Consider the following 13880-nt stretch of genomic DNA (forward strand, 5'->3'; position numbering starts at 1 on the left):
CCCCCAAGAACTGTTTTGACTTATTGCCATATTTCAGGCTTCAGATACATATTTCAATATGTTCTAAGCATCAACAATCAACATCTTATATTGTGCTAACAAATAAAACAAATTGAAAAGGAGCTGTTGCAAAAATATTAGCCCCCTTTGAATGATACTTTGTAGGACCTCCCTTTTCTGCTATCATAGCAACGAGTCTTTTGGGGTATGTTTCTGTAAGTTTTGCACGTATTGAAAAATAAATATTTGCCCATACTTTCCACGAATGCGTTATAAGATTGAGGTCTGGACTTTGGCTCGGCCATTCTAACAACTTTATATTTTTAATTGTTGCAACCTGTCCATTGTAGACTTTGCTTAATGTTTCGGGTTGTTGTCCTGTTGGAAGGTGAACCTGCGCACCGTTCTCAGGACTCAAAGAGATTTTTCTGCCAGAATCGTTTTGTATTTGGCTCCATATATCTTCCCATTGTTGGGATTTCTTTTTAAATTAACACAGACTTCAATTAATCATCTGACTCCAATTTGTGACCTTTCCCAATCACCACTCATCCAAACAATTTGCGCGCTCTTTTCTGCATAGAAAGTTCTCAAGAAGCCGGCATTTTCACTCAGGGGTGGATTTATTTCTAACACACAAATCAATACAGCTCTGCACGCTTCTCCTTCAAAAGCCGACTCTCTTCCTTCTTCCGAGTTGCTCAGCAAAATGAATCTCCTCCGCCACTTGGTTGGCTTCCATTGGTCTCCCGTCCCGGAAGAATGGCGCGTCGACTCCGCCTGGTCGCGGCGCAGCCCGCTCCCATTGGTCTCCCGTTCACGGAAGAATGGCGCGTCAACCTCCTCCGCCTCGGCCCCCAGACAGCTGGTCACCTCCCACTGCCTGAGAGCTGCCCTTACGTCAGAATCTGCTCCATCCAGAACACTTTTGCACAACAAACAGAGACGTCCAACAGACAAACCCAAATTCATACTTCCATATTCCTTTACCATCAACTCCCATCCTTCCAGTCCCTGCTGAAGAAAAGCAACCCCAGAGCATGATGCTACCACCACCATGTTTGACAGCGGGGATGGTGTTTTCAGGGTGATGTGCAGTTTTACTGCAGTGTAACGCCAAACATAAGATTTTGCATCAGACCCAAAAGTTCAGGTTTGGTTTCATCTGACGAGAGCACCTTGTTCCACATGTTATTTGGAGCTTCTTGCAAACGCCCAAAAAGTATTTTAAATGGTATTCTTTCAGAAAAGAGCTATCTTCTTGCCACTCTTCCATAAAGGGCAGACTTATGCAGAGTACGACTACTAGTTGTCTTGTGTACAGATTGTGATCATTGGCCTCTTGGTTGCTTCTCTGATTGGTTTTCTTCTTGTTTGCACCGAAATTTCAGAGTGACGGCCAGGTCTTAGTAGGTTTGCATTGGTTTTAGGTTCTCTCTGTTGTTTTTGTATTGCATGTTGGTATAAGATCATGGAGGATGATGTAATTGTAACCTGTGCAGTCCTTTGAGACATTTTGTGATTAAGGGCTCTGCAAATAATTATGTATTGACTTGCTAGCAGAGGGCTCTGGAAGATGTGTAAATGTTGGGAAATCTTGTATCCCATTTCTGCCTCTAACTTTTACTCAACTCTATCCCAAACCTGCCTGGTGGGTTGTCTTCATAATGCTATCTGTTCTCCAGGGTCTCCTTTCACATACTTTTTTGAGCCCATCACAGAGTGAGTGCATTTAAACTGAGTCTTGATAACACTCATGCGCACTCTGTCGTCGTTAGTCATTTAGGTGGACATTAGATGATTTAGAAGTTTTCAGGGAATTTCTGGAGTCAGTTGGCTAAGCTAAGAAAACAGGGGGGCTTTATTTTTGCAACATGTTAGGGAAAAAACTATATTTACAAATTTAGCTTTTACCAAATTGTTCGAATTCGTTATCTGACTCCATTAACCAAACACAAACTTTATCCTCCTAACAATGCGTGCTCATTTTAATAATTTATGGGAAACATATTGACAAGAGACAGGCTTTTCTACACGGGGGCAGATTTATTTTCTTAAATTATTTCTTAAGTGAATTCCATCAAATTTTGCCGAATTATTATCAAATTAGTCTAATTAGTCTTGTCGAGCCTCCCATCTCTCGTTCTCCGATCTGGTCCCCCGTCTCTGCTCCTGTCTGTCTGTCTTGTCTCTCTCCGTTGTCCGTGTTGCATCCTTTTGACACGTCGGGGCATCGGCCCCTCCCATGGGGCGTGCTGACTCCTCCCCTGGGCGTGCTGACTCCTTCTCACATGGGGGCGCCGCCGCCTCCTCGCCGAAAGACGCCACCATGTCTGAAGTTCTCACAACAAGAAAGCTTATCAGAAACATTGTCTCCTTTTCCCGCGTCACCCCTTGTCCTCGTTCTCGTTTTTCTGTAAACATAATTTTTGTCCAAGTATAATACAAAATGTTGAAATCATTTGGTTCCACTTCACGACTGTGTCTCCACTTGTTGTTGATTCTTGTGAAATAGTTTCAGTTTTTTTCCGCTTGAAGCCTGAAATATGACAAGTTATTGGAGGGGCCAATACTTTCGTTAGGCACTGTATGAGAAATTTGCTACTTAATTTATTTCCCAGCGATTATTATCCAAATATTTTTGTGAAATCTTTACGATAGACTTCCCCCTTAAAAACGGATTTATGAATTTCATGATTGCTTTGTAGTTCTCTCATGTCACCAGCTGGCGGTGTCGTCGGGCAAAGTGAAATAAATGTGTTTTTGCTTAGTTCTCAGACTGACTTCTTCCTACTGCTTACAAATATTTGACTTCCAGTCCGATCATTCGATGGAAATGATGAAGAGACAACTTGAAACCAAAATGGAGAATTTCTCATACAGGTAAGTAAAAAGCAGGGGTCAGCAAAGGGGTTCCTAGAGGCCCCTTAAGAACGCCTGGGTAGCCGGCGTAACGGTTCTGAAAATGGATCACCAGTGATGGGTCATTGTTATTTTCTAGAAAATGTGTTTCTAACCTATTGTAACCCATTGTGGAATCCTTGCCCAGGGTGTCAAACAGGCGGCAAGCGGGCCGGAGCCCGCTAAGGGATTGAATCCGGCCCGCGAAACAACGCTGAGGGAAGCGCAAGAGAAAAACGAGCTGCAGGTTGAAATATGTCCACTAGATGTTGCCAAAGCCTTGTATCTTTCTCTCTTTTTCTCTGTGTTTTTTTACTTTTCTCTTTTTCTCCCTCTGTGTCTTTTAAGCATCTTTTGCTCTCTCTTCCTTTTATCCTTTTCCCTCTCTTTTCTCTCTCTCTTGCTTTCCTCTTCTCTCTTTCTCCCCTTCTCTCTTTCTCTCCTCTTTTCTTTCCTCTTTCCTTTTTTCTTTTTGGATTTCTTTCTCTCTCTTTTCCTCCCTCTCTCACTATTTCTCTTTTTATTTCTTTTGTTTCTCACATTCTCTTTTTTTTCCTCTTTCTTTTTTCTCTCTATTTTCTCTTTTTTTTTCTTTTTTACTTTTCTGTCTTTTTTCTCACTCTTCTTTTTGGATTTCTTTCTCTCTATTTTTCCCCTCTCACGATTTCTCTTTTTGTCCCTTTTGTTTCTCACATTCTCTCTCTCTCTCTCTCTCTCTCTCTCTCTTCCTTTTCTCGCTCTCTCTCTTTGTTCCACCCTCTCTACCTTTCTTTCTCTCTTTCTCTTATTTCTTTCTTTTTTCCTTTCTCTCTAATCTAACTAGTCAGCGCCCCGAGAGAATGTTTGTTCTATCATGTGGGCCCCGAGTTAAATCGAGTTTGACACCCCTTATCTATGCTGTTAGGCAGAGGAAAGAAAAGCTACTGGACTAGTTCTAGGTTTGATGAGTGGTAAAGTTCCCGTATTTCCTTGACATCAAGTTACATTTTGCTGAATTTCCGGCAAAGCAAAATGATTTTTCTCTTTTGAATGAATTGACTCATGTACTATTGCAAATGTTGTACGTCCTACAAATGTCGTTTGTTCTTACAATTCTTTCACAAGATATCCATTTCTTTTTATTTCCTGATATCTTTTGTCGCATAATATTAACATTTTGGGGGGCTTATTTAGTCGGTTGTAAGATACAGAACTGTACTTAATCACATTTTTTAGTGGAAGTACAATGTTGGCAACAAGATTCACTTGATATTATTGGAAATTATTTGAATGCAACACAAACCTTTTCTTCTTTTTTCTGTGTTTTTTTTCTCCTTTTTTTTTAATTCCTATAAACAAATTTTATTGTGTTACTTTTTTCCGAGCTGTTACTTTTTTCTTTTTGTTCTCTATTTACTTTTTTCCTACGTTTCTTTCTTTTCTTTTTTTCTGGCTTTTCTCAAAAAATTTTCCTTCTTTTTTTTTCTCTTCCTTTTGTTTATTTTTTTCCTCAGCTTTTCACTACTTTTTCATTTTTATATTTTTTTCTTTTTTGTTCTATTTCCCCCCTTCCTTTAAGTCATGTTGTGCATAATTTTACATAATATTTGATCATGTTGGAATTAAAGAGGCAAAAACAACCTAAAGAGCCATTTAGGACCCGAAAGAGCCGGTTCCTTTTAGTGAGCCGAGCCGAAGAAGCCGGTTCTCGACAAACTCTACTAACTTTACTCAACTTTGTTCTCCTTCGACTCGACTTCAAAATACCGCATTTAGGACACAACGTCAGGGGAACCCGTGTTTTTTTACCTTCATGCACTGTAAACTTTGACTTAAGTCGCTTCTTAATTAGTAAATTTGAGGCCTCATTTTCGTGCGCTGGCTAGATTTTCTTGTGCGCTGAGAATGTGCGAGCAGTGCGCAATTACGCACGCGCGCAGCTTAGAAGTAACACTGGCTATGAGCACACATTAATTCTCTAAGTATAGCAGTCCTTAGTCAAGAGTAAAGGAATAATCCAATTCCTACCGCAACCTTGATGCGGAGCTTAATGATGAATCTGATCATTGTTGGATTCCTGGTCTGAATCACGCTCCACTTGGATCGCCGCAATTTCCAAGCGTCTAAAGAATTAAGGAATTTTCCCGAAAGAGGGAAAAACGTCCAAGCAATGTATTTCTAACAATTTGTACTCAAAATTTCAGGTTCATCTGTCGTCTATGCTAGCGTGCGTATTCTGGCGCAGTAAACAATAAAGAAAGACATGCTGTGCATTCTTGCTATGTTATTTTTATTTTTAATAAAACTTTATTAAAGGGGGAATAACACATTGTTGGTCGCAAATTAAAATAATTATTTTTATAAATTAAGTTATATGATCAGCTATTTCTTACAATGTGTTTCATATCAAATTTTAGTATGTTATTTAAATGTTGACTTAACCATTTATTTCTATTTTGCTTTTTAACAAGGCTTCCCTGCTAATAATGTAATAACATCGTAAAGATGGGATATTTTGTTATATTTGAAATGCATATCAAACTGGTAGCCCTTCACGCTAATGTAGAGCAAATGAGGCCAGCACAAAAACTACTTTGTTTCAAATAACACACTTTGGAATGGATGGAATGACTGCTTCCCCTTTTGGACAATTTTTGGACGTAGCAATTCACCATGTACCATAATGAAATCTGATAACATGAAGTTTTGAATGTAATAAAATCATCCAAGGCAATGTATTGATAAAATAATGTTCTCACCGTACGTAATTATGTCGATTGGAAGGACATTCCCAAATACAGAACATTATGCAACATCGCTTCTTTGGTTTTCTAACAGGTTTAGCCACTTCAAACACCGTCACCCGATCCTGGTGGTCTCAGATCTGAGACCACGCCTAAAGAGGCATAATCAGGTCAAGCGTCCTCGGTCCATATAAAAAGAGTAGCTGATCAGTTGCTCATTCTCTTTTTCTCCTCCCTGCCTGGCTGCCTTGGAGCGATCCTCCGGATCTGCACTGCGGCCTTGAGTTCAGCACATGGGCCATACGTTGTGACCATACGGAGCAAGAGACCAACTCTCACCGCAACAAAAAGTAAAAGGACGGTTTCAGATTCAACACCATGTTTGCTGGTTCTTGGGGAAAAGTGTTTTTTTTTCTGTACAAGGGAATCGCCCCAAATCGAATCATAGCTGGAAACTTTCTTTTTGTGCTAGTAACTTTCAGCGGTCGAAAACTCCTATAATCTCCGGCGCTTCCCCCACTCTTTTTTTTCTATTATCGATTCTCTGTGTTAATAAATGGATGGGTAAAAAACGTGCTGAATTCTATTAATTTTTAGCACTCATTTTCAATTGCACAACAAAGTATAGCATTATCTCGTGGTAAAATAATAATCACTCCCCTTTTAACTTTCGTATTAAGAGGGAGCCCCAAACTATCGTCTGAGAACTGCAATTAGCCCCTGGGCCACGAGTTTGAGAGCACTGCTCCACATAAAAAATTAAATGGAGAAACATTTTGGTAAGAAAATAAACCATGACTTTCATTTTTTTAACATTTTTTTATTCACTTCAACAGCTTGTATTGTCTTCATGTGTTGAGGTAGCGGAATCAAACCTTCAAGATTGTGATGAAATGTTTTGGCCCCAAATGTATTCATCCCACATAACGGTTCACTTAAGACTAAGGATGCACCGAATTTTAAAAATAGAAAATGTTCCCCACTGAAAATGCCCAAAAGTCCATTTTTTGGTTTCGTTTTAAAGTAAAAAAACAAGAAAAAAAAAAACGAAAACAGGCTTTCGATGTCAGGTCTAAAGTGAGGCAAGCCATGTGAAACTGGCTTTCACTTGGGGGCAAGTTTGTGCACCAGACTGATCTTTTTTCTTTTTGCGCACGAAAAAGAAGATGGAAGACATTTTATCATAAATCTTGTGTCCGTCAACTTCCTTGTTTCTGTTAGTCGCAGGCTGAATGTTGGCTAATGTTTAAAGGCTAACACTAGAGATAACTGCCTACATTTAAACTCTTTTCAAGGTTTGTACAAGTGCTTGAAAGTGCTTGAATTTTAATGTTGTGTTTTCAAGGTTTAAAAATTGCTTGAATTTTAGGCAAAGTGCTTGTAAATGCTTGAAATTGTGGCCATGTTTCATAGGTTAGGCGTTAGGCTAGGATTTGGGCTTCATATAAGAGTTTTAAACTTATTTTATGGTTCAAAAAGGATTGGGGCTAGGGTTAAAAACTAGGGTTAAGGCTCCTTATTAGGGTATTTAACTGAATTTAAGGGTTCTAATATAGGGTTGGGGCTAGGGTTTAGAAACTATGGTTTATGCTCCTTATTAGGGTATTTAACTGAATTTAAGGGTTATAAAATTAGGATTGGGGCTAGGGTTACGGCTACAGTTAGGGGGAAGTTTCGGCTTAGGATTGGAACTAGGGTTAGACCTCCATATTAGGGTTTTAAACTGAATGTTAAGTTCTGAAATAGGTTAAGAGCTCGGCTTAGGGTTTGAAACAGGGTCAGGGCTAGAGTTAGTTGGAGAGCTAGGGTTTGGGCTGCAAGTCAGGGTTTTAAACCGATCATAGGGTTCCGAAATAAGGTCAGGGCAAGAGTTAGGGTTTGAAACTGAAGTTTAGGCTCCCGTTTTTTAAATTTATTTTAACAGTACTGGAAAATTCGCTATGAAAGTCCTTTGACGTGCTTGAATTTGGCCATGAAAAAGGTGTACAAACCCTGCCTTTTCATTGACAAACATGTACTTTGTGGGTAACATTCAGTCGGTTCATCGAATAGTCAGTCCATAATAGCTATTGAAGGATTTTATACATTTGACTAAGGATTTAATAAGATTGAATACAAGTTACATTTATTGAGTTTAATGCTGTAGTTATTTACTGACTGTGCCTTTATTCAATGAGCAGTGAAAGGGTGCCCTGACCCTGGTAGGAAATGTTGTTTACAGGAATGGCGGGAACGGGACGTAAGGCTGATAAGATAATCAGCACATCCAGACGCAGAAAGGCCCTGAAGATGGAGGACGGCAGGCAATGTTTTGAGAAACGCTCTCCGTTATTTTGAGGGACCACAGACATCGGGGCGTTCGTCTCTGAGTTTGTGAAGCTCACGTTGGGCTTCGTTGGCGCGCCCATGGGAGGCGTCGGCACACCATCTTGCGGAAAGGCGTGGGCCGAAAGAAGAGGCTAGAGGACTGGAGAGAGAAGGCTTCCCAGAGACTCCAACGACACTAATTCGGCCATTAATAATTAATAATGAAATTAAATCTGCCCCGTGAGAAAATGTTGGCTTTTTGTTCATCTTTTCCATCAAGAAATGAAAGCGCATAAATTGTTGGGTGAATGTAGGTTGTGTTTGGTTAATGGAGTCAGATAACTAATTCGAACAATTTGGTAAACGATACATTTTGATATTTAATTCCCAACACTGTATGGTCAGGGTTGGGTAGGGTTACTTTAAATGGATTACTTTCAATTACTTTTGGATTACTCCAATACCAAATATGCTAATAAAAGACAAAAGAAACTAAATATGAATAAAATGACTACATTTTGTGCAGGCTTGGGGAGTAACGGAAGACATGGAACGGCAAAAATGATGTTGGCAAGCTGTTTGGATTTATTTTCATTTTGTTTCTGTCGCATTTTATTTTAGTTTTGCCCGAGATCAAAGCCAGGAGACAAAGCTTACCACGTGTTGTGAGTCATAATTTTATTCATATTTAGTTTCTTTTGTCTTTTATTAGCATATTTGATATTGGAGTAATCCAAAAGTAATTGAAAGTAATCCAGTTAAAGTAACCCTACCCAACCCTGTATATGGTGCATTTTGAGCAAGTCAGTGTTTTATTTTGAAATCATTTCGATGATGCTTTTAAGTCTTTCGCCCCAGAATTTTCATTTTGGTGCATCCCTACTTAAGACGGTAATGTTTGAAGGTTTCGGTGCCAATCCCTAATGACCAACGTTGTTTCCCAGCGAATCTAACTTCTGGTGATCCATGATCTTGATGTTCTTCTCGGCGTTGTCAACGTTCTTCAGCAGCATCTCCAGCCTCCTCTTGATCTTCTTCTGGTCCTCCAGAGCGCAGCTGATGACGACGGCCTGGAATTTCTGGTCGACGGGCACCGGCGGCGCTTCGGTCACGCAGGCCGAGTGCAAGGAGAGGAGACGTTGCCTGGAGTGGTCCATGTCCACCAGAAGCTGGTTGACGATGTCGTCGATGATGGAGGTGGCCTTGCGGAGAGCTTCTTCTTGCTGGATGTTCCTGATGGTGCCCACGTTAATTTCCACAGACAAGGTGCGGCCCAGGAGTCGGTCTGCGGTCAGAGTTAACTCTTCTTTCTCTCCTGGGAAGAGAAAATTGGGGATGCTTGAGATACGTTGATGGATGGATAGACAGCGGTTGGACAGGATGGATGGGAAAGAAGTAAGAACAAGGTGAGCAAGAGAAGAGGTAGAAAAGAAGGATAGTTCTCAAGGTTTCTTTATTTTGCTCATGTTGAGGTTTTTGAGTTTTTCCTCACCCTCATGTAGGTTTTAGATCAGGACATGGTGTCATAATAGTTTGTAACAGTCTGATCAGTCCTTTGAGACTCCTTGTGATTAAGAGCGTCACATCAAGGTTTCTTTATTTTGCTCATGTTGATGTTTTTGAGTTTTCCCTTGCCCTCATGTAGGTTTTAGATCAGGGGATGGTGTCATAATAGTCTGTGATCTGTGCAGAGAGAAAAAGAAAAAGAGAAAGAAAAAGAAAGACAGAGAAAGATAGAGAGAGAGAACGTTTTGAAGGAAAGCGATTGGTGGAAAGCCGGCTCTCGTCGTTCACTTCAAAGTGCCGGCTATAAAGCCATTTTGCTTGCGAACACCAAAAACAGAAAGGGGGAGAGAAGAGATTATGATAATAATCTTAAATAATAATCGTAAAAATTTTAAATTGCTTTTTTATTGTAATTTTTTTTAACTTGGGTACCGGTGGTTCGGAACGTATTGACTAGTTATCTTTGGTTTCTATCCCTGCCATATGGCAATGTCACCTTACAATCTCCACCGCTAAACTGATTCATGTCGTATCCCGGGGGTTTTCCGAATTTGATTGGAGATAAACGAAACATTCGTGTTCTAGAGGTAGTTTTAGGGGAAGACAAAAGCGATTGTCTTTTTTATTTTGAACTCACAAACAGCCACGATGAGGTCCAAAAATGACCTCCATTTTGCACACAGCAAACTAATAACATACCTGTCGACCTGTACGTTTTTGCCGTACAAAGTATGTTTAATATGCATTTTAAGACGTGTACGACGTACAAGAAAATCTGTACGGAAAAAGGCAAATTTGACAATTATGGGTACCATCCGGTATACACCGACTATCACGAAACGGCAAATCAATCAAGTCAAACGAGTTCACCGCGGTAGCCTCTATCTCGGTATCATTTTCTTTTTCGTTTCAAACGAAGTGAGCGGTTTGATGCTACTGTGCGCATGCGTCTGCCGCCTGGGGATTTCCCATTATGCATTATTCAACATGTTATTTCATGTGGTAGTTGTGTAGTGAGTCCTTCTCTTTTTAGAGAACCGGCTTTTTTGGCTCAACTCATTAAAGAGAGCCGGATCTCAAGCGGCTCACTTGCTTTGATGCATTATATTACGAATGATGATGTTGTATAAAGAAGTTAAGAAAAAAAGGAAGTATAAAAGGAGAAAATGAAAAAAAGACAGGTTTGTGGTTTTCCCTTTAATCAGTATATAACCAACAATAATTTAATGCAGAAAATTCATAATTTGATAAAAGAAAATGTATTATTTTACTTAATTATATTTGCATGTATTTTTTCCATCTACAGTGAACGTCCAAGCTACTTCATTTTTGATTTTTTTTTATGGTAAACCTTATTCATGTCGAGAAAACTCAAAACAAAATGTTCATTAAGAATATATATGATATAACGAAACACATGTACAATATAACATGTTAAACTACATAATTAAACACGTTTGGAAAAAAAATATGGTGTAAAATTATTTTGTATTTTGTAAGGGAAAATACGACAGTTTCTAAGGGCATGGAGCCCTGGAGCGCGACAGGTATGTTAATGTCGTATCCCGGGTTTTTTTTTTTTTTTTCATTTTTTTCCAAATTTGATCAGAGATAAACGAAGCATTCGTGTTGTCAATGTAGTTTGAGGGGCCTTCAAGGTCCACTCGGAAGACAAAACCTATTGTCTTCTCTTTTTTTAAACTCACAGCCACGATGAGGTCCAAAAATGACCTCCATTTGACACACAGCAAACTAATAAGAATTTAATTGAAAAGGGAGAGGGGGGAGATGTGTTTTTCCCCTGTGCGAGTGAGCTCACCGGCGCTGATGTTGTGCATTTCTTGACTATTCTGTAAAGATTGAATCATTTCCAGGATGCACTCCCTTTCCTGCTCCATGGCCGAGGCTGTTTCGCGAAGCGCCTCCACCCTGATGCGCATATTTGCACACACAAAAATACGAATACATCAAATCGGAACCATTGCTCACAAGAAAACAAGTTTACAAGTTATACATTGAATTATTTTGCCTTAAAAACATGGTTACCTGATCTCCAGCTGATCCAAATTCGACAAAAGTTGTCCGGCTCTGTCCGCCATGGACAAAGTTCTGTTAAACTTTCCCGTTGGCACGTCGTTCAGTTTAGCTTGGATTTTAGCTTGAGCCATGACTATTTTGTGTCTTTTCTAATTTGTTCTGCAAACAGAACTCCGAACTTGGATCGGTTGGACCTGCAAGCAAACACGCTCTTGAGTCTGGCGATGGGAAGGTTGTCACCTTTTTTCGAGAACCGGCTCTTTCGCCTCGACTCTTGACTCACCTCGGCACCCAAACGGTTCTTCAGATTTATTTTTGTTGTTAACGATATATATTACCAATAAAAATAACATATTTTGTACAAAATCAATGAAATTTTGGAAAGAGTTTATGTTAATATATCATAAAAGTCTTTATTGGTCCAATATGCAGTGACTTTTCCCTAACTTGACCGGTCAAACTAAGCGGACAACGCAGATATGACGCGACTCATTTTGACCAGTTACTAGCGCCTTCAGGAGAGAGAGAGAGAGAGAGAGAGAGAGAGAGAGAGAGAGAGAGAGAGAGAGAGAGAGAGAGAGAGAGAGAGAGAGAGGGAGAGAGAGATAAAAGTGAAAAGAGCAAAAAACAGAGAACATTGGAGGATTAGAAAGATTGAGAAAAACAGAGAACAAGAAAGAGAGAGAAAGAGGGACAAAAAATGACAGCGAACAAGATTAAAAAGAACAAGAGAGAGATTAAATAATAAGAAGAGAGAAACAAAAGACACAGAAAATGAGAGAGGCAAAGAGAGAGAAAAAATGGAAAGAAAAAGAGAAACGGAGAGGGAAAAAGTGAAATAGAGCAGAATGAAAGGACAAAGTTCGATGATTAGATAAAAAGAGAGGAAGAGACAGAAAATTAGAAAGAACGAGATAAAAAAGAACAAGAGAAAGAGAAAGAAGAGAAAAAAAAAGAGACGATAGAGATTAAAGTGAAAAAGAGCTAACAAATAGAACAATGGAGGATTAGAAAAATTGAGAAAAACAGAGAAGAGAGAGAGAGAGAAAGAGGGAAAGAGGGACAAAATATGAGCGAGGCGAAGAGTGAAAAAATGGAGAGAAACGGAGAGGGAAAAAAGTGAAACAGATAAGAATGAAGAGACAAAATTCGATGATTAGTTAAAGAGAGAGGAAGAGGGACAGAAATTTAGAGAGAACGAGATAAAAAAGAAGAGAAAGAAGAAGAGAAAAAAAGCAAAAAGAGAAGAGAGAGATTAAAGTGAAAAAGAGCAAGCAAATTGAACAAAGGAGGATTAGAAAATTTGAGAAAAACAGAGAACAAGTGAGAAGTAGAGAGAGAAAGAGGGACAGAAAATGAGAGAGGTGAAGAGAAAGAAAAAAAACGCAAAGATAAAGAGAGGGAGACAAGTGAAACAGAAGAAAATAAAAAGACAACAATAGGTGATTAGATAAAGTAAGAGGAAGAGGGACAGAAAATTAGAGAGGGGAAAGAGAGCTATGAAAAGAGAAAGATGGAATGAGAAAGGGAGAAATAGAGAGGGAAAAAACAGAAAGATAATTGCCGAGAGAGAAAGACAAAAATATAAAGGGAAAAAAGAGAGGGAAAATATTAAAAGAGTAAAAAAGAGCAGGAAAAGAGACACAGAGAAAAGGAAAAACATAAAAAGGGAAAGCTAGAGCTAGGTAGATGAAAAAATACAGAAAAAATAGAGAGAGACAGCAAAAAAATGAGAAAAATGAGAGAAATAGAGAGAAGGGGAGAGAGAATTAGAGGGACGGAAAGAGAGAAAAATAAAAGAGAAAAAAAAAGGAAGACAGAGAAAGATATAGAGAGAGAGCGTTTGAAGGAAAGCGATTGATAGAAAGCCGGCTGTCGTTGATCATTTCAAAGAGCCGGTTCTTAAAGCCGTTTAGCTCGCGAACGACCCATACTAGTTGAGTCCTCTGTGTCCGCTATCTGCAACCGGGAACATCGCCAAATATGGTCATGAACTTCCTCTGCTCGACCTTTGTCGAAGTTTCGCGAAGAGTTCCGAAAAGGTAAGCGTTGAAAACTTTTTCCGTAATATTGTATTTACAGATTTTTACGAGTTAGGGTTTTTTTTTCCCTAATTGTAAACTACAACTAATAGTAATCGTTTAGATTATTGAAAAATTAAGGAGGCATGAACATTTTTGTGAAGTAATAAAATAGGATAAGGAAACTGTAAGATACACTCTAAAACTAGCTTAAAAGTCGTTAGCCGTCATTACTTTTCCTGATAAAAATAATTAAGGTCTGAATTATTAAAATACTGAGTACAAATGGCTACTTCAGTCAAGAACATTTTCTTGGGCAGTTCCTGAAGTTAAAATTATCTCATTCCAGTGGTATCTCTAGTTACGAATTTAATAGGTTCTGGGA

General features: G+C 39.2%; 1 protein-coding gene across 1 annotated transcript; it reads right to left on the reverse strand.

Annotated features, from left to right (window-relative positions):
- Nucleotides 1-8781: 8781 nt before the first annotated feature.
- On the reverse strand, nt 8782-11708 carry bag2 (BAG cochaperone 2). Its single transcript, XM_088351424.1, has 3 exons — nt 11484-11708; nt 11257-11366; nt 8782-9246 (listed from the first exon to the last, which is right to left on the reverse strand). Exons 1-3 carry the CDS (start codon nt 11603-11605, stop codon nt 8852-8854), a joined length of 627 nt encoding a protein of 208 aa, XP_088207550.1. The 5' UTR covers nt 11606-11708; the 3' UTR covers nt 8782-8851.
- Between the last annotated feature and the right edge of the window lie 2172 nt (nt 11709-13880).

Source organism: Urocampus carinirostris, chromosome 13, assembly GCF_059441175.1.
Source record: "Urocampus carinirostris isolate Australia breed hairy pipefish chromosome 13, RoL_Ucar_1.0, whole genome shotgun sequence".
Classification (NCBI taxonomy): Eukaryota; Metazoa; Chordata; class Actinopteri; order Syngnathiformes; family Syngnathidae; genus Urocampus; species Urocampus carinirostris.